The following is a 24501-nucleotide window of genomic DNA, read 5'->3' as shown; positions in this document are numbered from 1 at the left end:
TTAGAAATAAATAAATATCCACTGTTTAATATGCGAAAACATATTAAGTTACGTGAAAGTGTTCATTTGTTAATTTGTTTTAATTTCTTTTATTTAGCTTAGTTCAATATTTTATATGGTAAACTATTCACAAATTATGTACTTGATACGAATATCCTTGGTTTGTATGTTTTTTATTTATTTTTAAATAAAAAGTGAATTGCAGAACCTTTATAATTAATTACAAAAAACACAAGTTACTTGTGATATTGTGAGTCAATTATTTAAAGGGATAGTTCACCCAAAAATGAAAATTCTGTCATCATTTTCTCATCCTAATGTAATTCTAAATCTGTATGAATTTCTGATAAACACAAAAGAAGGTATTTTGATAAATGATGTTAAGCACACCGTTGATGGTACCCATTGAATTCCATCGTATTTGTTTTTATACTATGGAAGTCATGGTTTTAATCAGCTGTGTGCTTACCATCATTTATCAAAATATTTTCTTTTGTGTTCATAAGCAAAAAGAAATTCATGCAGATTTAGAACAACATAAGGATGAGCAGAATTCTTATTTTTTTGGGCAAAATATTACTTTATTTCTGGCAAAACAAGACCTTTTTTATTTATTTTTAAATAAAAAGTTAATTGCAGAACCTTTATAAATAATGACAAAAAGAAAGACACGAGTTATGTTACGAGTCTGAATGCACAACACAAACAATATACATTAGGTGGCGCTATATCCAAACAAACTGGTACAAATTGTGCCAACTTTTAAATAAGCCTATTTGAGATTTAAGAGGTGCGGAACTGTATTTTTTCGAAATATAAATCTTTACACATTTACCATATTTTTTAACATACAGATTTTTTTTCAAATAATTAAATAATCCGTTATGTATGCGTCTAATTTAGGAAAATAGATAAATACACAATCACCTTTAAAAGGTTTTAAGTTGCTGGTTTTGAACTCGTTCAAACTAAAACAAAAAATCATGAAAAACACACATTAGTGTAACCGGTATTTTTACTTAACTTGACTCTAATTGGTCTTTAAAATTTTATAAATACGCATATTGCATAAAAGTCCCTTTTAGAATAATTTTAAATGATCTGGTGCGCTTCATTCTTTTGTAAAAAAAAAAAAAAATAGACTGTCTTTGACAACTTGTGACACTGGTCTGAGATCTGCGTTGTGGGAGGTTAGGATTTCCAGTCAACACGCCCAGCTGAGAGATCCACACACCCCGCCTTCACACTCAGCTTCAACTCCATCCAACAGTGAAAGTTTGCGCTTAGTTTCGTCTTAAGTCTTCGACGCAAAACCCATTCGAGATGATACGATCATGATATACAGCATACCAGCATGACGTGATTGAGTTGCGAGGATCTAAACACATCATGCAGAATGGACCAAAACACAGACATCAAGTTTAAAACCACAGGATCCTCGCTTTTAAATCCAATCAGTGACCTGGTGGGAGTTCCGCTCGATCAGGCAAGTGATCGGTTTCATCACTCATCTAGAAAAAATATGATGCCTTTGGGAAGTTTGGGTCATTATCTTAAAATCATTATATTATTCGGAAAAGTAACAAGTTCAAGTGTTTTTTGGGTATAGAACATGACAGATCCAAAAATGGACAGTTGTGACATTTAACTACTTTACTGTTTGTTTCTAGTTATATAAAACTCACAGTTTCAGATATTAACAGATATGATAGCGTGTGAACCTGTCTGTTGGTCGTGTACAGGTGAATTTCATTACCTGTCAGCTGTTTGGACTGGCAGCTGCAGTCTGGTTTCGCTTGTATCTCACTCCTCAGTTCACCACACCTGAGGTCAGACATGCTGTTGCAGCTCTTCTTGGAGCTTCATTCGTCATCTTCAACTTTGGCTGGTAAGACACACCTGTCCACGAGCCTTTATAAAAGTAGGTAGACATAACTTTGGTATATCTGTAGGTTTGGATGTTTTTAGGCTACTAAGTGTGAATACTTTAGTGATAAGTACAAGAATATTAATGATAAACATGTTCTACTGAAATTTTTAATTTGATTGTGTATAAATATTTAATTTAGCATTTTTACAGTATGTGTGTATAGATATGGCTATATAAATATTTAGCACAAATATTCACAAAATTCACTTTCAGACTAGATTAGTAACAGTCTACCCCACAACCCTCACCTGTTGACCTTTAAAACAGTAGTGAACGATCTTGATGCAGAGGAAGTGACATCATTTGAGTTGTCAGGGAAGCCGAATTCTTCCGAAACGCTCAATGAATGAGGTGTAATGTCGTTCCACTCCTCCGCCTGTTGATATTGACTGGAGCTGTCCGGTTGCTGACTCAGACTAAAATGATCCCTTGGCCCAAAAACAAAAATGGTTATTATGTTAACTTTCTCCTCATAATGCATTCACGTTTCTACTGTGACAGGTATGCCACACACGTCTTCGTTCTGGTGTTGGCTTGCTATGGAGTTATGCTCAAAGCCAGTGTCCACAATGTTCACAGGTAAGTAATGTCTTATTGTATTGTGCAACAGGTGCTTACTCATCACCAAAACCATTCAGAACTTTAAATGCTGTATTTTGGGGGGGTTAGCAGGTTTGTTCATAGTAGCTTTACAGGAAAGGGTGGGTGACTTTATTATCTTTTAGTAAGTGATGGTATCAAGACAGGAAAGAAGTCTTGTAAGACCTGCCTTGTGTTGTTTTACTGCTTTTTCATCTTTCGTGGAATCTGAACAGGTTTGGCGGTAGCCTTTTGTTTTGTACCTGACCCCTTAAGGAAGAAATTCAAGACCGGTATACATACATTACTAATCCAGCTGATAATAATTTGCACAGATATATAAAAAATATATAAACTTTTTAAATCTTTGTGGATTTCTGGTGGTTCCTTGCCTTTGTGACTAGATTTCAATACTCAAAGTGTTCAATACTTTTTTCTGTGTCATTCAACTTTATTGCACATAACTTTATTCATGGACTTTAATGTTGTGATTTAATTCTAGATTTCACTGATGTCTGGTGAAAATTACATGTCAATAACATTATTGGAAAATATATATATACTGAAAATAAATTACGCGTTCAATACTTATTTCCCCCACTGTAAATTACAACCCAATGGGCTGGATTTGTGCCTTGTTGACCCTACGCTGGGTTGGGAGTAACCCAAATTTTTTGTGTATTTATTTTAATTTGTGTGTGTGCATTTATGAGGAAGAAACAATGTAATATATGTGACATTTCTCTGTTATGGACCTGACAACATTGAAAGCTGCATTTAAAGGAATATTCCACTTTCATTTAAAAATCTCGATAATTTACTCACCCCCATGTCATCCAAGATGTTTATGTCTTTCATTCATCAGTCGAGAAGAAGTTTTTGGAGGATAACATTTCAGGATTTTTCTCCATATAGTGGACTTAAGAGGATCAAACAGTTTACAGTTTCAATGCAGCTTTAAACTGCAGTTAAATGCAGCTTCAAAGGGCTCTAAACGATCCCAACCGAGGCATAAAGGGCTGTTCACATTATAACGATAACTATAACGATAACTATATTAGCGTCCACATCACCGGACGATAACGAAAAATCTATGTTAATTCGCTCACACGTGCGGCACTCACGCAAATCAAAAGCTTTTAATGGCATTAACTAATATTGGATAATGCTTGTGATAAAAACTTTTGCAATTGTTGACCTGTCAGTGAATATGTAAAAAGGCTGTTCTTGTTGAATTTACACAGCGGGTAAACAGCAGATGTCCTTAACACGCTGCGTTTGGGGAACTCTAAACAGTGAATCTAATAGTTTGTGTAATCTAATATCTTACCTTTTGGCGTAGTCAATGTAGTAGGGAAGAAGTTCAAATAGATTTGATTGGTTGTCAACAGTGTTGGGGGTAAGGCATTACCAGTAACGCATATTACGTAATAATATTACTTTTCTGAAGTAACGAGTAAAGTAACGCATTACTCTATAAATGTACACATTAATATTTGAGTTACTTTTAAAAAAGTCATGTGAGTTGCTTTTCAGTTTAATTAATTCAATTTAAAAATAAAATAATGTACTGAATTGAACTAAACATATTAACGTAGAATTACGCACTTAGTAAGAACAGTTTGAGTCAGAAATGGAAATGGCAGGCCAGAGCTTGACATTTTTGCGATCATAAAAACAACTGCAAGGCCTGAAAGAGATCAAGCCTCAGCCAAGTAAGAAAAAGTAACGCAAAAGTAACTTAAAAGTAACGTAAGCCTTACTTTCCATGAAAAGTAACTAAGTAACGCAATTAGTTACTTTTTTGGGGAGTAACTTAATATTGTAATTCATTACTTTTAAAAGTAACTTTCCTCAACACTGGTTGTCAATGGTTTACCGTTTATCAATCCATTCGTATCAGGTGGAGAAAAAAACCGTCCAGAAAGTGATTCAAAAGATATCGTTCATTGTATCTTTATCGTTATAGTTGTGGTGTGAACACCGCTATTCTCTTTAATATAAAACGATTTTTAAATCTATATTTTTTATAGTTATCGTTATAATGTGAATGGCCCTTAAGGGTATAACCTAGTAAAACGATTGTCATTTTCGGCAAAAAAGTACTTTTAATTGCCAGCGCGACCTTACGTATTAGGTAATCATGTCGAAAGTTCACACGATATGTGAACTTTCTACGTATATGTGAAACGCACAGTTGCAGACCATTTTAAACAATAAACTGACACAGACATTAATTAGGATCATTCCACATGTGGGAATGGTCCTCTTTCTCCACGCTTGTAAACACTGGAGTGATATTTTCACGTACGCCATGAATGACCTTTCGATGTGATTACGTAATACGCAAGGTCACGCTGGCGCATCACACGGCTAGTTCAAGATGAGAAGGTGTAGTTTAAAAGTACCTAATTTTTATTTCTTTTGACAGTCGTTTTGATAGATAAGACCCTTATGCCTTGGTTGGGATCGTTTAGAGCCCTTTGAAGCTGCGTTAAAACTGCAATTTTAAACGGTATTGAAACTGTAAACTGTTGAAGTCCACCATATGGAGAAAAATCCTGGAATGTTTTTCTTCTTGACTGAATAACAAAAGACATCAACATTTTGGATGACATGGGGGTGAGTAAATTATCAGTATATTTTTTTATGAAAGTGGAGTAGTTCTTTAACCTTAATATGGACCTTTAATAGAGACCTTGCATGAGTATATAAACCACCATAGATTGACATCTGAGATATCAGGTTTCTTTTGATACATAATTAATTTTTTCCCATGACAATTTGCATGGAATTGCTCATTTACATTACAAGATAAACCTGACTGCATTTGTATGTTATTTTACATCAGGACTTATTTCAATATAATCAGATGTCCTTTATATTTATATCATTCTGTACTCAAGGACCATGAATAATGTGCCTTTGATCATAACCATGCGTGCAGTACTAATGACGTAAATATTGTTAGACATTAACCAATCATATGAAATCAAGAAATTCCAGAAATTCCTCATGCTTTCACAACCTCTCAGAACGCTGAAATACTTTATGCTCTTATTCCAGGTACACAATGATTTTATCGGTCGGATACCTCACAGTTTGCCAAGTGAGCAGAGTCTTCATATTCAACTATGGTATACTGTCCACAGACTTTTCAGGGTGAGGACTTCACATGAACAGTGTGCTGTCATTGTCTTCTCCTTCATAATCCTTCCTATATGTACAAATAAATGAACCTTCCTATATGTGCAAATGAATGAACTCCATAGGAATTTTCGGTCAAATGTGATGAATTTTTGTTTTGGTCACCTCTAATAAAACTGTAGGAATAAGCTATGGGGCATTTAATGGTTACGTAATGGTTCCTTTTTGCCCACTGACTGAAGAGATTTAAGAATAGTGGGAGGCAGGTTTTGATGAATCTTGTTCAGCTGAAGGGCCAATAGGTGATTTTATTCCAAGAAAATATTTATTTCGGTACATTTTAAGATTGGAATAGCTTTTTTTTAAAACTGTGGTGTAATTTAACCACATTTATAAATTTTTTATATAACTATCTCGTACACAAATATTCACAAATACTCGCCTAGGTTTCTGTTGATCTGGCCACTCCTCGGGGTTTGGCTTAGTTTCTTATCTGCAAGTTTTGTTCATTCATCTGCTTTGGTTTTTACACACCCTTGGATAAATAAGAATGAGAGATAACAGTTGAACTGCACAGGCTGTCCTACAGTCGGCCCTTAACCGGGCATTCATCCCATTCGGAGGCACAAGTCAAATCAGCTGAATCGTATTAGGACCGCTCTGCTTGTTTATTTGTCGTTTCTTTCCTCCATCAGCACCCTCTTGTTCTTCTTCTCGTGGTTATTTCCTTTCCCTGCATTCCAGACACGACGTGCAGCCGTCGAGTGCTGACTGTGTTGTTTTCTTCAAGTGGCATCATCTTCTTAATTTATGGTTGGCTGTTTAAAAAACGATATTTAAAGATGTTTAGGTTGCATTATTATGGTAATTTCCTGATGGGAATCATGTCTAGGGGACAACGCAGGGAAAGCTGTGATGTTTCATTGGCACAGTCTTTTACTGTGCCACTCGCCTTGTTAATTCTGGCCTGTGCCAATACGGTCAGTGTCACGTGACCGCTCTCGCACAAAGTCAGCAGTATGCAGGCATGACAGAGAGCATACTATCTGCTTGCTTATTGCAAATTAACCCACGGTGGTATGAGGGGTTAAAAATGGGTCATGCCACTGCAGGGTTTGCTCTTTGTGTCATTGATAGAAATTTGAGTTTGAAACACAGCTTTGGGATTCGTGAACAACAGATGTGCAAACACCTACGTTTTTCATCCGCACATTTTTGATGGCAATATTAATGATAGAAATACACGTGACCTCTTTTTAAAAGACTAGTTGCCTGCCTCTGGAAAAGCCTAAAAATATGCTGGAAAATGGAAATATCATTTAAGGATGATGTAATACAACATTTTATATACTGGGGTGTGAACTAGTTTGAGGAAAACAAAAACGGGTTACTATAGCTACCCATTCATTTACTATGGGGAAAACAAATAAATATTTCCTATTGGACTTTTGGGGAAGCTTAATCTTAATTTTTTCTGTTGATTTAAAGTGAGCTGTCTTTAATGATAACTTACATAATTGTATCCAGCTACAGAACATAAAGGATAGTGAATACAGTAAAAAAACATGATATCGAAAATAATATGGATTTATAAATAAAATTGTCATTAAAAGTTGTTGTCATATACTTATTTTTAATAAGTATTGCTTGGGTTTATAATAAGGTTGGACTAACTTACAATAGGCTTTGTTCTTTCAGGCCTGTGACTTGTCCATATGTTTGCGGTTTCCTTAAAGGAATAGTCTACTCATTTTCAATATTAAAATATGTTATTACCTTAACTAAGAACTGTTGAATCATCCCTCTGTCATCTGTGTGTGTGCACGTAAGCGCTGGAGCGCGCTGCGACGCTACGATAGCATTTAGCTTAGCCCCATTCATTCAATGGTATCAAACAGAGATAAAGTTAGAAGTGACCAAACACATCAACGTTTTTCCTATTTAAGACGAGTAGTTATACGAGCAAGTTTGGTGGTACAAAATAAAACGTAGCGCTTTTCTAAGTGGATTTAAAAGAGAAACTATATTGTATGGTGTAATAGCACTTTTGGGAGTACTTCGACTCGGCGCAGTAACACCCTCACTCTCCCATTATGAGAGTGAGAAGGGGAGCGGACTTTTCAGGCGAGTCGAAGTACTCCCAAAAGTGCTATTACGCCATACAATATAGTTCCTCTTTTAAATCCGCTTAGAAAAGCGCTACGTTTTATTTTGTACCACCAAACTTGCTCGTATAACTACTCGTCTTAAATAGGAAAAACGTTGATGTGTTTGGTCACTTCTAACTTTATCTCTGTTTGATACCATTGAATGAATGGGGCTAAGCTAAATGCTATCGTAGCGTCGCAGCGCGCTCCAGCGCTTACGTGCACACACCCAGATGACAGAGGGATGATTCAACAGTTCTTAGTTAAGGTAATAACATATTTTAATATTGAAAATGAGTAGACTATTCCTTTAACTGAATCAAACTATACTTAAAAACAGTGGCGGCTCATGACTGCTCCTCCGAGGGGCCCAAATTCAAAATATGTGTTCAGAGTGTCATGTGTGTTGCTCGTATTTTCAAAATATTTGTTTGTTGCGTCATGTGAAACATGTGCATCATGTTTTTTGTTAAAATAAGTGCCTGCCGCACACGCGTCAAAACCGTTTATGATAAAAGAGACGCTCACGTTCACAAAATACACGCCAGACACTCCCTTAACAGTAAACTCTGATTACGCATGAGAGTATCTGGGAAACCCGAGCGTCTCTTTTATCATAAACCCTTTAGACCATCTGCAGCAGGCACTTATTTTGACAAGACACGTGATGCACATAGGTTCACTCGACGCGCCGAACACAAATTTTGAAATTACAAACCGCACACATGACGGGCTACATACATGTTGGGACGAACTTCGCATTGTGCACCTTTGAAAAAAAGAAGTCACCGGCTGCCACTGCTTAAAAATATTTATTCTATGTCTATAGCTGTGTCCCAATTTGAAAGCTGCGACCTTCTTAGGACGCACTCAGTCTTTGAAGGTTGCAGCCTTTGAAGTCCATGAAGAGAACTGAAATGAGACAGTTTAGCCTTCAGAGGACACGCTTGAGTACACACCCACTAACAGTATATCTAATTAATCAACCTTAGAAATATACGCAACATACACAGAATAATATTAATACAAAACATAACTTATAATACTAAAATGATGAATTTTTTTCTGCTAAATACACACTTTTAATAAATGTTTATTTTAAAACATCCAGCTGTTATTCAGCCGTTACACGTGCGGAATGAATCTCGGGATAGCCTAGGCTGTCAAGGGCTGTTTCTCAATCCCAAAGAACGCAATGGACTTGCGTTCTCGTGCAGAATTGGAACTGAACTTCGACGGTTAATGATGACGTAGAGCGAGAACACAAGGACGCAAGATCGCTGAAGAACGCATATTGAGAAACAGCCAAGGATCTATTCATTCTATCCTTCCCAGCCCAGGAAAAAAGGACGCATTTTTTTTTCAATTTTTCAATTCAATTTTATTTATATAGCGCTTTTCACAATTGTTAATTGTTGCAAAGCAGCTTTAAATGAGTAGATGTAGGGGAGAACACAGAAAATCAATAGATAGTATAAGCTGTAGAATATAGCAGCTATGGATAAACAGTACAAGCGAGCGTATTAATAATTTAACACATACAGTAAAGTGCTGCTAAGTTAAGCCAAAGTTGTCTGACTCTCCCAGGGATGAAAAAACCCCTTAGGAGAAAACCCAGTGGGAAAAACTCCTTTTGGGAGAAATAAATATATATTTATATATATAAACACGGTAGGGATAGGAAGCGGGTAAGCGGATTAAACCGGTTCAGCCGTTGGTCGCGCATCGGCTGGGCATCACGTTGAAGGACAGCCAGTAGATCAGTGGCTTCACAGCAACAGGAACTGGGTCTGGGGTCGAGGACGAGACAGGCAGATAAAAACAGAATTCTATTAGCGTAGGGGCCGTTCGCATGTAATGCAAGTGTCATACAGTATTGTGGTTTAAAAACCCGCTCGGTTCCAGACAGGCTACCTATTGCAGCATAAGTATATTACCCATATGAGGTATGTGAGTGCTTGGTTCTAGACAAAATAACTATTGCGGGATAAGTACATTTACTGGACATTTTATGTGAATGCTTTGTTAAAGAAGAATGTCTTGAGTTTAGATTTAAATTGATTCTCGAACATTATTTGGTAAATCATTCCAGAGCTTAGGGGCTAAGTAGGAAAATGATCTACCACCTTTAGACACTTTTGATATTCTAGGGATAATTAAGTGACCAGAATTTTGTGATCGCAGTTTACGTGGTGGATTGTATTCTGATAGTAATTCTTTAATATACGAGGGCGCTAGGCCATTTCGAGGTCGCATTTTAAGCAGCCTTTAAGACGGCCTTACTGACCTTAAAATCTTAAAATGCAGCCTTCGGAGGTCCTTCGAAATGGGACACAGCTTGTATTGTGCCAACATAAATGTATTTTATTTACATAAATGGCATGCATCATTTGGCTTTTTATGTTGTTTTTTAAAATGTAAAGTTTGTTGTGAAATTACCTCCATGTGTCTTATAATCTATTTTATTTATTTTGTCATTTTTAGGCCTTTAATGATTATAACACAGAAAATCACCTCATTGGCGTTTCAGGTGCATGATGGTAAGAAATTATGCCTCTTGTCTGACCGATATAATAAACCATAAATGTGTTGCCGTACTACACAACTTAAGAACTAGTTTATTGTAATAAGCTGTGTAACACTTGTTGGTTTTCATTATGTTTTAGGGATGTGTCGAAAGCAGGAGAAACTTACAGAAGATCAGAGACGTCTGGCAGTAAAGTATGAATATTAGACGTTCTTATATTTCACCTAGAAATATAAAACAAATTTAAATCTGGTCAAATTCTCCACATGGCAAATCTGGTACCTTAATATGTTTGAGGCAGTTAATGTGTATTAAGCGCGTTGTTGTGTAATGATTGGTTGATTGTTGGGTTTTTCACAAAGTGATACAAATTTAGGGCAGCAAAACATTTTTCACACCAGAGTCTAAATGAATTATGTAAGGAATAATTGACGACGGACTGTTAAATTATTCAAAATTTATGCAAACCCAAGGTCGTAATGTGACACGGCGTGAAGCGGAGGTGCATTTTTTTTTATTCAAAGGGCCGTTGTCAATTATTCCCTTTTACGGTAACCACAGATACTCTAGTCGATGTTCTTCAGTAGACATTGAACCATCACTAAATGTTTCCATTCAGTATTCAATAAGCAAGTGCTTTACTTTGCACCTTTATTCAGCTTTGCGAATCTGTTTTCTCTCTTTACAGCTATAAGCCATCACTGTTGGAGTACCTTAGCTACAATATCAATTTCCTGAGTATACTGGTGGGACCCTGCAGTAACTTTAAGGACTACGTAGAGTTTATAAAGGGCCATCATGCTCAGCACAGGCTCAGGAGAGTTAAAGACAGCAGCTCGCAGCACAACGGCTGGGACAGAATGCCTGAGCCATCGCCTGTGGTGAGACACAAAGACAGATTCATCCATCCATTCCTTTAGAAATAAACACTTTCACACAGGACTGGGCAGGACACCCAGCGCACTTCATCACAAATGGACTAAAAGTAAACAATTCATTGGAGTAGCTGCATGATCTAGGCTTTTATGTGTAGTAAGGCAATCGAATTTAAAGAGCCAGTACACCCATTTTTTTTTAATTCAAATATAAGCGTTTATTTTCTTCAACTACTGTTTATTTTGCAGAACGCTGTGATTAAAAAGCTTCTGGTATGCATTGGCTGTCTGTTATGGTTCTTCATCATCACCAAAGCATTCCCTATAACTTACAACGTCGACGCACAATTCATCAGCGAGGCGTCATTCATTACCAGACTGGCCTACGCCTTCATTTCCATCCAGGCGGCCAGACCCAAGTTCTACTTTGCGTGGAGCCTCGGTAAGCGGGAGAAGTGGATTATTACCAGAACCAAAAATATGATTGGCTGAAAACGAGAATGTGTGTTACATGTAAATATGCTTAGACATGCCGTTACCAGTTGACAGTTCTAGTCGTCCAAGCTAACAGAAATACAAGCAATGGGATCAAAACTTTAATAAGATACATGTTTCTGAAGCTACAACATGGAAAGGTTGTGGGTTTGTAATCCCAGGGAACGTCACATACTGATAGAAATGTATATTGGAAATGCACTGTAAGTCAGTAAGAATAAAATTGTTGCCAAATCCCTTAAAATGTGTCAGGTTTTTTTGTCAGGGTTTCAATGATCATGAAAAATTCATGGAATTTAAAAATTGTGAAAGAGGAAGTGTGGATCACTAAATATACACTTGGTTTTATGTGCAGCGGATGCTGTTCATAATGCAGCTGGTTATGGAATCAGCAGTATGGATGAGAACGGAGAAGTGTCCTGGGATCTCATCTCCAACGTTCACATCTGGAAGATAGAGGTCTGTTCACTATTGCAATTTTGTCATTTCTTTTTGAAAGTAATAGTTCATCTAAATATAAAAATTCTCTTTTGATTTACTCACCCTCATGCCATCCAGATGTATATGACTTCCTTTCTTCAGGTAAACACAAATAGTTGAAAGGTCACCTTGAAAACATAATTTCACGCATTTTCATTCCTTCAGTTCATCTTCGGTGCACTTAGACTTTCCTTAAAAATCAGCGTTTAGTGGATTCTGCCAACAACGCAGTATTTCTGAATGGCCTGAGGCCAGGATAAAGCGGATTTGAAGCAAAGGAATTTGATGAACGTATAATACGTGCACTGAGCATTTAATTATCTCATTTTTGATGGAGTTGGTGTTTTAGCTGCTTTTGTACTTGAGCTCCTCTGAGGAGCCTCCTCTTACAGATCAGTGTGGTAAATTCTAATCTGGCATCAAATCTCATTGGCTCTTGCATGTCTAGTGAATTGCCGCAAGGGTGACGTATTTTTTTAGGCCAACCCGAAAGTTAGCTAGACACAGGTTCCCCCACCAAAAAACACATTCATTTTCCTATAGACTTTTGGATTAGCGCAAAATATAAGCTCTGTGTTTAAAAAAGATTACGAACATGATACGATCATGTTATGTAGGGTGGTCACCCTAATGTTATGTCCAACAAGATTATCTTCACAGATGAACACAACTTTATGAATTTTGAAGTCTAAATGCGTTAACTAGAAATATAAAGCTAGCCTTAGGCTACTACAATACGATCTCTCGACACCACAATCTCTCGACATCAATATCATCACCAAGCTTCCGGCAGCTCTTTCAAACTTTATTAAAGGAATAGTCTACCCTATTGCTATATTAAACTATGTTATTACCTCAACCTAGACAAATTAATACATCCCTATCTTTTTGCAATGCGTGCACTGTACAGTGCGTTATGAATGTGTTAGCATTTAGCCTAGCCCCATTCATTCCTATGGTACCAAAAAAAAGTTTTATTTTGTGGCACCATACTTACTAGTATAACTCCTCATGTAACAGTCTTTAAATAGGGAAAACATGGAAGTGTTTGGTGGCTTCCCTGTTTGGTACCATAGGAATGAATGGGGCTAGGCTAAATGTTAACACATTCACAATGCGCTGTACAGTGCACAAATTGAAAAAAGATAGATATGTATTAATTCGTCTAAGTTGAGGTAATAACATAGTTTAATATGGCAAAAGGGTAGACTATTCCTTTAAACACATTCCTTAATATGTTTTGTGATAAGGAAATACTTTGAGGATGAATGTTTGTAGGGAAATTGTGCCCATGTTGCATTGTTTTTGACATCTTCATGCGTGATGACGTTTAAAGACCCGACAACATCTGTAGTCCCATGTAGCAACTTGTTAGCAACTTTCCTTAAAAACACGTATTGGTTTTATGTCATACAATTAAAACCCAAAAATATTTGTGCTAGCTTCTGGGTTTTGCCTTCAAAAAACATCATCCCTGCGACACTCTTGCATGTTTTGTCATGAAACATATAACCAATGAGAAATCTTACATCTGGATGGCATGAGGTTGAGTAAATTCTGAGAGAACTTCTTTTTTAAGTAAATTTCTAATGTCACACAAGGACTGTAGATCTCTGATGTTGTAATTAAAAAAACAGTTTTGTTTGTCCACAGACAGCAACAAGTTTAAAATCATTCATTGACAACTGGAATATACAGACTGCTTTATGGCTGAAAAGGTGAGTTTTATGTTGAGGTATCTTTTGTTAGCCATCTGTTGCTATTTGGTCGTGCTGTCCACCCGTCATACTGCATACAGATGTTGTTATCTTTATATATATATATATATATATATATATATATATATATATATATATATATATATTACCGTATGTCTGCTCAGTGGTATTTCAAATGTTTTCCTGTGCTGCGCCCCAGGGTGTGTTATGATCGAGCTCCATATTACCGTACACCCCTCACATTTGTGCTGTCAGCCATCTGGCACGGAGTTTATCCAGGATACTACTTCACTTTCATCTCGGCTATACCCGTCCTCTCCGCAGCTCGCTCTGTAAGTTTTACACACACATTTCCTTTTAAATCTTGGTGGGGGCTTTTAACTTAAAACTATTGTTTTAATACTGTGCTTTTTTAAAGGAATAGTCTACCCTTTTGCCATATTAAACTATGTTATTACCTCAACTTAGACTAATTAATACATATCTATCTTTTTTCAATGCGTGCACTGTACAGCGCATTGAGAATGTGTTAGCATTTAGCCTAGCCCCATTCATTCCTATGGTACCAAACAGGGAAGCCACCAAACACTTCCGTTTTTTCCCTATTTAAAGACTGTTATATGAGGAGTTATACCAGTAAGTATGGTGCCACAAAATAAAACTCTTTTTTGGTACCATAGGAATGAATGGGGCTAGGCTAAATGCTAACAAATTCACAACGCGCTGTACAGTGCACGCATTGAAAAAGATAGGGATGTATTAATTCGTCTAGGTTGAGGTAATAACATAGTTTAATGTGGTAAAAGGGTAGACTATTCCCTTTAAGCCTTACACTTAACCTGACACATTTTTGCTTTACATATTAACTCTTTCTCCGCCAGAGTTTTTTTTTTTAGTTGTCAGCACCAGAATTTTTAATGATTTTCACAAAAGTTTAATGCCTTCCAAAAATGTTATTCTTTAAATATATAAACATACAATATATATAATGAAAGAACACACCATCTGCTTTCATCCAAACAAAACATTTCATCCTTTTTTGAATATTTGTTCACTTTTAATCACTTCTCAAAAATATAGGTAGATTTCTTCAAAAAGACCAAATTTTGAGCAAAACGCTGAGATTATTGAATTTTTGTAAAGGACTTTTGTTAGAGATCAGATTCAGAGCGAAGATCAAAACATACACAGAGTTTTTACTGTTTTTGGATCAGTGGATGCTTCAGTGTTTTATAAGTTGGGTAGGAGCGCCACCTACTGGATAATAGTGGAAATATGGATTAAAAACTTGGCAGGGAAGCATTTGCTCTTAATTGACGAAATAATTAGTCAATGGCAGGGAAAGAGTTAAAGCATCAGTCTGAACTATATCACCATCTCAGTTGAAATGTCAAATTGCAGGTTACTTTACGTACTGCACATTTGTAGAAAACAACTGACATATCCCTTTAAATCGTACCTGCCAGCACAAATGATAAAGTTAAGTTACGAATTTACTTTATTTACATATTTCCCTGATTTCACAGACAAGGCTTAAGGCTGGTCCCAGACTAAAACACATGTTTGAGCTGTCTCAACTAAAAGTAACTTGCACAGACAGATCTTAAAAGATACCAGGGTCATTGATTTGTCTCAAGATACCCACCAGTAACATATTTTTCAAAGGCATGTTTATAAAAGATGCTTAAACGTCTTGATTTAACTAAGGCCTAGTCCTGGATTAAGCTAAGCCTTGTTTGTGAAACCAGGCCATTAAGTTAAAGAAAGTTTAGTCTGATTTAGCTCAATTCTGAGGACAGGTTTGCCCTTGAAGGTCGATTAAGTATACGAACACACTCTGCTGGTTCCTGTGGTATCATTTATCACATCTGTGACTTTTGCAGTTAAACAGGTTGCACTACATTTTTACAACAGGCATGCATATCACTCATGCTCTCACGTTCTTAGTATTACTTTTCATTTCCCCTGACATCACATGTGCAAGAGGAAGTTATACACCAAATTCAAATAATTCAATGCCATACCTGAAAAACTCATTCACTTTTCATTTTGATTTGATGTAACCAGATCCGCAGAAACTTCCGGCAGTATTTCTTGTCTTCACGCCAGCTCAAGTTTTGTTACGATGTTGTGACCTGGGCTGCTACTCAGTTTACCATCTGCTATATTGTAATGCCCTTCCTGCTCCTGGCAGTGGAGCCCACCATGATGTATTACAGGTAAAATCTCAGTTTTGCCAGTCTTGCATAACCAGACTTTTTATTTTCAGCACTTGTTGGCACTGTAAGTACAGATTATTTCACAGATGTACATATGGGCATCAGAACCATTATACAGTAGCAAGAAAGTATGTGAAGCTTTTGAAATTTCATAGTCTTCTGAATAAATTTGTCATAAAATGTGATCTGATCTTCATCTATGTCAAGGGTATTGACAAACAACATGTATCTAAAAAATAATATCATCAGATCAGATCTTTCATATCTTCTTCATATATTGTTCATATCTATTGAGAACAACCAAAAAACTCATAGTGCTTGTGGAAAAAAGTATGTGAAACCTTGAGTTAATGACCTAAAAATTGCTAATTGGAGTTGGAGGTTTTAGCAGAACTGGAGTCTGGTTAAGATAATACGTTTGAAGGTGTGCTGCTTTGACTAATAAAAACCCTTCAAACTTTTGGAGCTCTGCACAAGAAGAACACGCTTATGTGAGCCATGCCTCGCCAAAAAGTGTTTTCAGGGGAGCTACGATCAAAAATTGTTGCTTTACATAAAGGGTTACAAAGTAATTTCAAAGACTTTAAAAAGTTACCAGTCTACAGTTAGGCAAACAATCTACAAATGGAGACGCTTTGGGACTGTTGCTACTCTACCAAGAACTGGGCGCCCAGTCAAAATGACCCCAAGAGCACAACGAAGACTCATCAATGAGGTAAAGAAACAACCCTGAATGACAGCCCAAGATTTGATGGCATCATTGGAACTTGCTAACATCTCTGTTCATGAGTCTGCAATATGTAAAACACTGAACAAACAGGGAATCCACAGCAGGACACCACAGAGGAAGCCACTCCTTACTTAAAAGAAGATTGCTGCACGCCTGAAGTTTGCAAAAGAGCACATTGACACTCTACAGCGGTATTGGCAAAATGATTTGTGCACTAATGAAACTAATGTTGCATTCCAGGCAACCCGTAGCCCGCAAATCACGACTTCAAAACCACAACTCATGACTCTGAACTGGGAGTACATCGATCTAGTACGAGTTCACGGGTGGGAATTCAACGGGTTTGACTGCCGTTCCAGTGCACTTTCACGGGTAGAAGGTTGGAAAAACCTTCATGAAAACATCATCCCAACTGTAAAGTATGGTGGAGGAAACATCATGATTTGGACCTGATTTGCTGCATAAGGGCCTAGCCAGCTTGCAATCATTGAGAGGAAGATGAATTCCCAAGTATATCAGACAATTCTTCAGGATAATGTGAGAATGACTTTAAGTCAGCTGAAACTCTGTAGAAAACACCAGAGCAAGTCCACAACAGAATGGCTTCAAAAAAACAAAATCTGCAATTTGGAGTGGCCAAGTCAGAGCCCAGACCTCAACCCAATAGAGATGCTATGGATTGACTTGAAGAGGGCCATACACATGAGACGTCCAAAGAATATGACAGAGATAAAGCATTTCTGCCAGGAAGAATAGGCTAAAATTCCTCCTCAAGATGTATAGGTCTGATCCACAGCTACAGGAAATACCTGGTTGAGTTATTGCTGCAAAGGGGGTCAACCAGTTATTTATTCTTAAGGGTTCACTTACTTTTTCCACTGACATTTTGAATGTTCAATGAGTGTGTTTTGTGTAATTATTTTAGACACTAAATCTATTAGACACAATTAGATTATGTTTGTCAATACCCTTGACTTAGATCAGTGTTCTTCAACCCTGGTCCTCGAGGACCCCCTTCCAGAATGTTTTAGATGTCTCTTTAATTAACACACCTGATTTAACTCATTAGCTTGTTAGGGAGATATTCTGGAAGGAGGCTGATGAGTTGGTTCAGGTGTTTTAAATAAGGAGACATCTAAAACTTTCTGAAAGGGGGTCCTCGAGGACCAGGGTTGAAGAACACTGACTTAGATGATGATCAGATCACATTTTATGACAAATTTATTCTGAAAACCATGAAATTCCAAAAGGTTCACATATTTGTTCTTGCCACTGTATGTGTGTGGACTTTTTAAGACCAATGGTATTGGACACACTGACTTTTTTATTTATTTAGTGCATATGTCTGTTCCCTTGTCAAATGTTTTGGAATTACCCACAGGTTTTTGGCCTACACCCATGGATGTACAGTACAGTATTGTGTGAAAGTCTTTTGCTGCATGCACACTATCAGCAAATTTGTCGCTATGTGTTGCCCGTTTCTTAAAATAAGGTCTTAAGGGGGGGGTTTTGTTTTAATATAATCGAGTTTGTCATTGGACAATTTTTTTTAGTTCTAGAAAGCTTTTTTGCCAACTGTCTTCACTTTGTTTGTTTGCCTCTGTCCTGGCTAACTTAAGGGTGATTTATAGTCGTGCGTAGGTCCTACGGCGTAGCAGCGACGGCGTAGGTTCCGCGTCGGTTTGCATTTATACTTGTGCGTCGCCGTCCGCGTCGACGTGCAAACACACGCGAAACCGCTGGTTGGCAGTAATCACGCGTGTTAGCAGCAGAAGTCGTCACAGAAGAAGAAGCTAAGCAAGTTAACCCACAAACTAAGAAGAAATAGCAACTTGTTGTGTATAATTTGAGAAGACCAGCAATGATGGAAGTAAATAAACAGCGACTTATGTTGCAGTTTGAGTTAAATCACTCCTCAACTTGGCTCATCTTTGTTTTCACTGTCTCAAACGGAAATACCTATGACGCAGTTTTTTTACCTGACAGGAGGGGTTCTGGTGGACCAATCACAGAGCTTGCGGTCCGCGTAGAGCCGACGCGGTGTTAGAAATTTTGTGAGGTGCGCGTCAGGCCGTAGCTACGGTGTAGGACCTACGCACGTCTATAAATCGCCCTTTAGGAGTGACGTGCTTACATATGGGAGGAGTAAGGGCTCAGTTGTGCGCAAGTCCTACGGTGTAGCCTTGACACCTTAGGCTACCCGTCGGTTTTCATATACTTCTGGGTAGTGTCTGTGTCAACGTGCAATTACACATGCAGACCGCTAGTATGCAGTATGCATGCGTAACCATGTGTAACTACAGTAGCAATAAAACGGGCAAAGAAGCAGCAGCTTGGCCAGTAAACCCACAAACGAAGAAGAAGCAGCTTGTTATGTATGTTTTGAGAACACCAGCAGTGATGGAAAGAAAACAACAGCTACTTTTGTTGCTTTTTCAGTTTAATCACTCCTCAACTTGGCCCATCTTTGTTTTCACTGTCGCAAATGGAAAGCCTATAAAAAAATGGGACAGCAGTTTTTTTTACCTGAAAGGAGGAGTTCTAGTGGACCAATCACATCACTTGCAGTCCATGTAAAACTGTCCAATGAAGTCCATCCTTTAGAAATATGTAACGAGTTCTGATTTTGAAAATGGCTTAATGTGTTTTAATTTAACAGCAGCTTAGCTTAGCTGGCGACTGGCGTATTTCTGTGGGTGTATGTTAGTTAAAAACTCTAATATGTACGTCATATATCCGGAAAGTAGAGTGGTTTAGTCTAAACCGCCCGTTCTCTGTAGGCCTTGAAAAACGAATACTGTTAAAGAAAATATCGTTTGGCATTGAACTTTGAGCTTTAGAATTTTGCAGGGATTATTTATGCTCTAACAGGAACATTACACACTAACTAAAGTCGGAAAAATGGGATTACAGAAAACGGACCCTAAAAATTTTTGCCTACACAGAGCATGTATTTACACTTGTCTGAAATGCGTCTCGAAAACATTTCGGAGGGCATTTACACAGAGTCTTTTTACGATCGAGTGACTCATCGATCAGAGAAAACACATGAAGTGACCAGGTGTAAAAAGGCTCTAAGGTAACAGATAAAGTGTAGATGTTTTGAGAATTCCACTTGCACTTAATTTCTTCTTTTCTGTGAACAGTATTAAGTATCTAAATGTTTGTGTATTCTTCGTTGTATTTATTGATGATGTTGGTTTTGTCTGTGGTTTGTTATTTGTTTAATCCTGCTATCTAACCCTGTCTTGACTAGGTCTTACTTGTAAAGGAGGTTTCAACCTCAATGTGACTTTCCTAGTTAAATAAAGGTTTATATAAAGGATGCATGACATGAACTCTTCACTCCCATTGGCAGTTGCTCCCAAAAGTCACTCATCATCACTGTCGCTTGTGACACCGGAAATTGCCAGATCTCCATTAAAATGAGTGGGATGGTGTCGCCGTGTATGACTTGTTATGTAAACAGGGCATTAAGCCACCACCAGCTTTGATGTTTTAGCAGTTTTGATGGTCATCCATGTTTATTATACACAAACAGAAAGGTAATGATAAAAACAGAACATACAGGAAATATGTTTCCAAAATGTAAAAATTGTTTTTCAAAACAAAATGATTTCTATAGGTAGAAGTCTTGACACAAAACACATCTTGAACTCTTTTGAGGAGACTGAAGTCATAAGAATTAGACATTAGGATTTCCTGCAGGTTCCTGCTATTGCTCAATAAACTGTTGCTATTGTATAGCTTATTATTTAGTTCTGCTTTTTAAAGCTGCATACACATTTTCTGTATTTGCTGGTTGTATTCTAATAAAGAGACTGAGAAAAAAATCTATATGGCCACTTTACCATTGCAAAAACAAGAAATCTAAGGGTGGCATAAAACTTTGCACAATACTGTATCTTTGAAAACAACATAAAATATTTCTTTTTGTGGTATCCCAAAAATGTAAGGGTATTTAGTCTGTTTAGTCAAAAATCCAACCTCACACCAGTACATTAAAGTGTGGCCAAGTTGTTATTAGGCAAGTCACGGACAATTTGGAGAGAAATATGTGCTTAATTGTGATGAAAACAATGCTGCAGTGCCAAAAATCGTAATGGTCCCTAATAACAGTTTTCAGCTTAAAAAAAAAAGAATTTAATTATAAACCCAAATTCACCCCAAAATGTCTGATAATGCATAGAAAGAGGTTACAGGATGTAGTTTGTAATCTGATCTCTGTGTGTCCTCTCTGTTCCTCAGGTCAATGTACTTTTATGTGCATATCATCAGCATTCTGGCTATGATCCTCTTGCCCAGCAAACCCAGGGTCTCCAAGTCCGAAAGCAATGGCCAGCACTCCAACAATAACCTGAAGGAGGACTGAATGATCTGATGTGTGTGTGTGTGTGTGTGTGTGTGTGTGTGTGGACAGAGAGAGCCGAGCCACAGGCGGACAAAGGCTACTTTGTGTGAAGCACATACAATGAGTTCAGCTGGGCCAAGCCAGCATGGCACTGAGACAGCACACACACACACACACACACACACACACACAGTATATCTTGCCAGGGATGCACTTCATTCAAGCAAACACACACTTGCTGTTATTCGGGCACTGGAGCACAGATCAGGTTCGATTATGCAGTAGTAAGTGCATACTGTTCCAGCGCTGCACACGGTACAATCGATGCAAATATGTGACACCTTTACTAAGTAAATTAATGCTGCCCTTGTTGGAGGGTCTTTTAAAACTCACAGCGCTAGAGCCGTTAGCCATTAGGTTAGTCATTAGGTACCCAAATGCAACCTAATGTATTTTGTTGGGTATAACCATGTAAGGACTTTATTCTGACATTGATGAATGTTTTGATATGTTTATTTGTTTTTTGAAGTAATTTATGTATAATACCTGAGTTTTGTATTGTTGAGATGTGCATTTTGATGATGTGAAATGACAATGCAGTACTGAACATTTATGAATAATGAAGATACTATTGCAAATAGCGAACGACTAATCAAACATGTAGACTTCCGTTATTATAGACATTGCGTGTGTTTGAAAGATGATCCCAAAATAAACTACAGTTTTTTGAGTAGATTTATGGTCGTTGAACATTCACAGCTAACATTTAACAGATATTTGAATATTATAGACACTCAAGAGTGAGTTTATCAGACCGGGATGAATAAGAAGATATCTAGCAATGCCCTATTAACATTTAAGCACAACATAGGCTTGGCACTCCCCAATACTTTAAAAAATGATGTCACTGGGACAGTACTTATTTGTACCATTTAGGCACAAATATATGTAAATTTATACATAAGTATATGTACATTTGAGGTACTAGTATGCATGCACCTTTTTGAGGATAAAGGTGGATTTATTAGGGTACAATATTTATCCTTAGGTACAGAATTGTGTATATTGGTGCAAATATGCACACTTTGGGGTCCTAATATGCACTTTTTTGGGGATAAATGTGGATCGATTTATTAGGGAATAATATGTACCAATAGGTACAGATATGTGTATATTTTGTACAAATATGCACCCTTTGGGGTCCTAATATGCACCTTTTGGTTCCTATATGTGCCTATGAGGTATTAATATGAACTCTTTTGATGCATGCACACTATCAGCAAATTTTTCGCTGTGTCACTTTTTATTGTCCTAAAATAAGTAGGAATTAGAAGAAAAGTAACCGTCCACTGAGGTAACTGATGAATGATGGATGACATAAACTCTACACTTCACTCCTATTGGTAGTCGCTCCCAAAAGGTTTTTCAATTTTAATTGTGTTCCTGGACATGCCCCATACAGTCACCAAAGTCACAAAAAAAATCGCCAGCTCTCCATTAAAATATGTATATACACTCACCTAAAGGATTATTAGGAACACATGTTCAATTTCTCATTAATGCAATTATCTAATCAACCAATCACATGGCAGTTGCTTCAATGCATTTCTAGGGTTTACAAAGAATGGTGTGAAAAGGGAAAAACATCCAGTATGCGGCAGTCCTGTGGTCGAAAATGCCTTTTTTAGATGCTAGAGGTTAGAGGAGAATGGGCCGACTGATTCAAGCTGATAGAAGAGCAACTTTTGACAACCGAGGTATGCAGCAAAGCATTTGTGAAGCCACAACACGCACAACCTTGAGGCGGAACAGCAGAAGACCCCACCTTGTACCACTCACCTCCACTACAAATAGAAAAAAGAGGCTACAATTTGAACAAGCTCACCAAAATTGTACAGTTGAAGACTGGAAAAATGTTGCCTGGTCTGATTAGTCTCGATTTCTGTTGAGACATTCAGATGGTTGGGTCAGAATTTGGCGTAAACAGAATGAGAACATGGATCCATCATGCCTTGGTACCACGGTGCAGGCTGGTGCTGGAGGTGTAATGGTGTGGGGGATGTTTTCTTGACACACTTTAGTGCCAATTGGGCATTGTTTAAATGCCACGGCCTACCTGAGCATTGTTTCTCATGTCCATCCCTTTATGACCTGCATGTACCCATCCTCTGATGACTACTTCCAGCAGGATAATGCACCATGTCACAAAGCTCGAATCATTTCAAATTGGTTTCGAACATGACAATGAGTTCACTGTACTAAAATGGCCCCCACAGTTACCAGATCTCAACCCAATATAGCATCTTTGGGATGTGGTGGAACGGGAGCTTCGTGCCCTGGATGTGCATCCCACAAATCTCCATCAACTGCAAGATGCTATCCTATCAATATAGGCCAACATTTCTAAAGAATGCTTTCAGCACCTTGTTGAATCAATGCCATGTAGAATTAAGGCAGCTCTGAAGGTGAAAGGGGGTCCAACACAGTATTAGTATGGTGTTCCTAATAATCCTTTAGGTGAGTGTATTTGGTACTAATAGACACTTTTTGCTTCTAGTATGTGCCTCTGAGGTGCTAATATGAACTCTTTAGGTGCAAATGTGAACTTTTTTAAACTGTATCAGCACAGTGACAACTACCGACCAGTTTTTACTATTTTTTCTGACAGGGGATTATAAATGCTTATTTTACTGTAAGTTATGAAAGCAATTATTCTGCAGCAATACATTGGCTATCCATTATTGTAGGGCACATGTGGTTGCCTTTCACTATTGCTTTGGCAGCTGATCTTCCAAATATGGTAAGTAGCGTCACGTTTACATGCTTGAGGTATTCGGCCAATCACAAGCACTGGATAGCTGCCCAATCGGAGAACATGTGCTTTCTCAGAACTATCGATGAGCTTTGTACAAATCAATGCATTTTAGAGAGGCAGGGTATAAGCTACATAGCAAAGCAACACAGTCTCACACCCATGGCGTCAATATTTGACGACACTTGACCATGCGTCAATATGTTGACGCGGAGGGTATACCTTTCGCGTCACTTTTTGACGAACTGGGGACTTCAATACTATTAGGTACGCGAAATTAAACAGTTGTCGCCTGACATTGGGGTTAGGGATAGGTTTGGGTAGGGATGTCATTATGTAAATCTAACCCTAAACCGACGCGAAAATGGTAGAAAATGGTAAGAAAATAGGAAAGAGAATTTCGCGTACCTGATAGCATTGAAGTCCCCAGTTCGTCAAAAAGTGACGCGAAAGGTATACCCTCCGCGTCAACATATTGACGCATGGTCAAG

The 24501-nt window shown here is 37.7% G+C and overlaps 1 protein-coding gene across 1 annotated transcript; it reads left to right on the top strand.

Annotated features, from left to right (window-relative positions):
* Nucleotides 1–1224: 1224 nt before the first annotated feature.
* On the top strand, nucleotides 1225–21933 carry mboat1 (membrane bound O-acyltransferase domain containing 1). The gene is made up of 13 exons (XM_065246309.2): nucleotides 1225–1486; nucleotides 1743–1888; nucleotides 2432–2509; nucleotides 5576–5671; nucleotides 10288–10343; nucleotides 10470–10524; nucleotides 11019–11211; nucleotides 11455–11647; nucleotides 12056–12159; nucleotides 13834–13898; nucleotides 14098–14230; nucleotides 15966–16117; nucleotides 21096–21933. Exons 1-13 carry the CDS (start codon nucleotides 1397–1399, stop codon nucleotides 21217–21219), a joined length of 1485 nt encoding a protein of 494 aa, XP_065102381.2. The 5' UTR covers nucleotides 1225–1396; the 3' UTR covers nucleotides 21220–21933.
* The last annotated feature ends 2568 nt before the right edge of the window (nucleotides 21934–24501 follow it).

The sequence above is a fragment of the Paramisgurnus dabryanus genome, chromosome 13 (genome assembly GCF_030506205.2).
Source record: "Paramisgurnus dabryanus chromosome 13, PD_genome_1.1, whole genome shotgun sequence".
In the NCBI taxonomy this organism is placed as follows: Eukaryota; Metazoa; Chordata; class Actinopteri; order Cypriniformes; family Cobitidae; genus Paramisgurnus; species Paramisgurnus dabryanus.
Note: the sequence above shows the minus strand (reverse complement) of the source record. Positions and strands in the feature narration are given on the sequence as shown.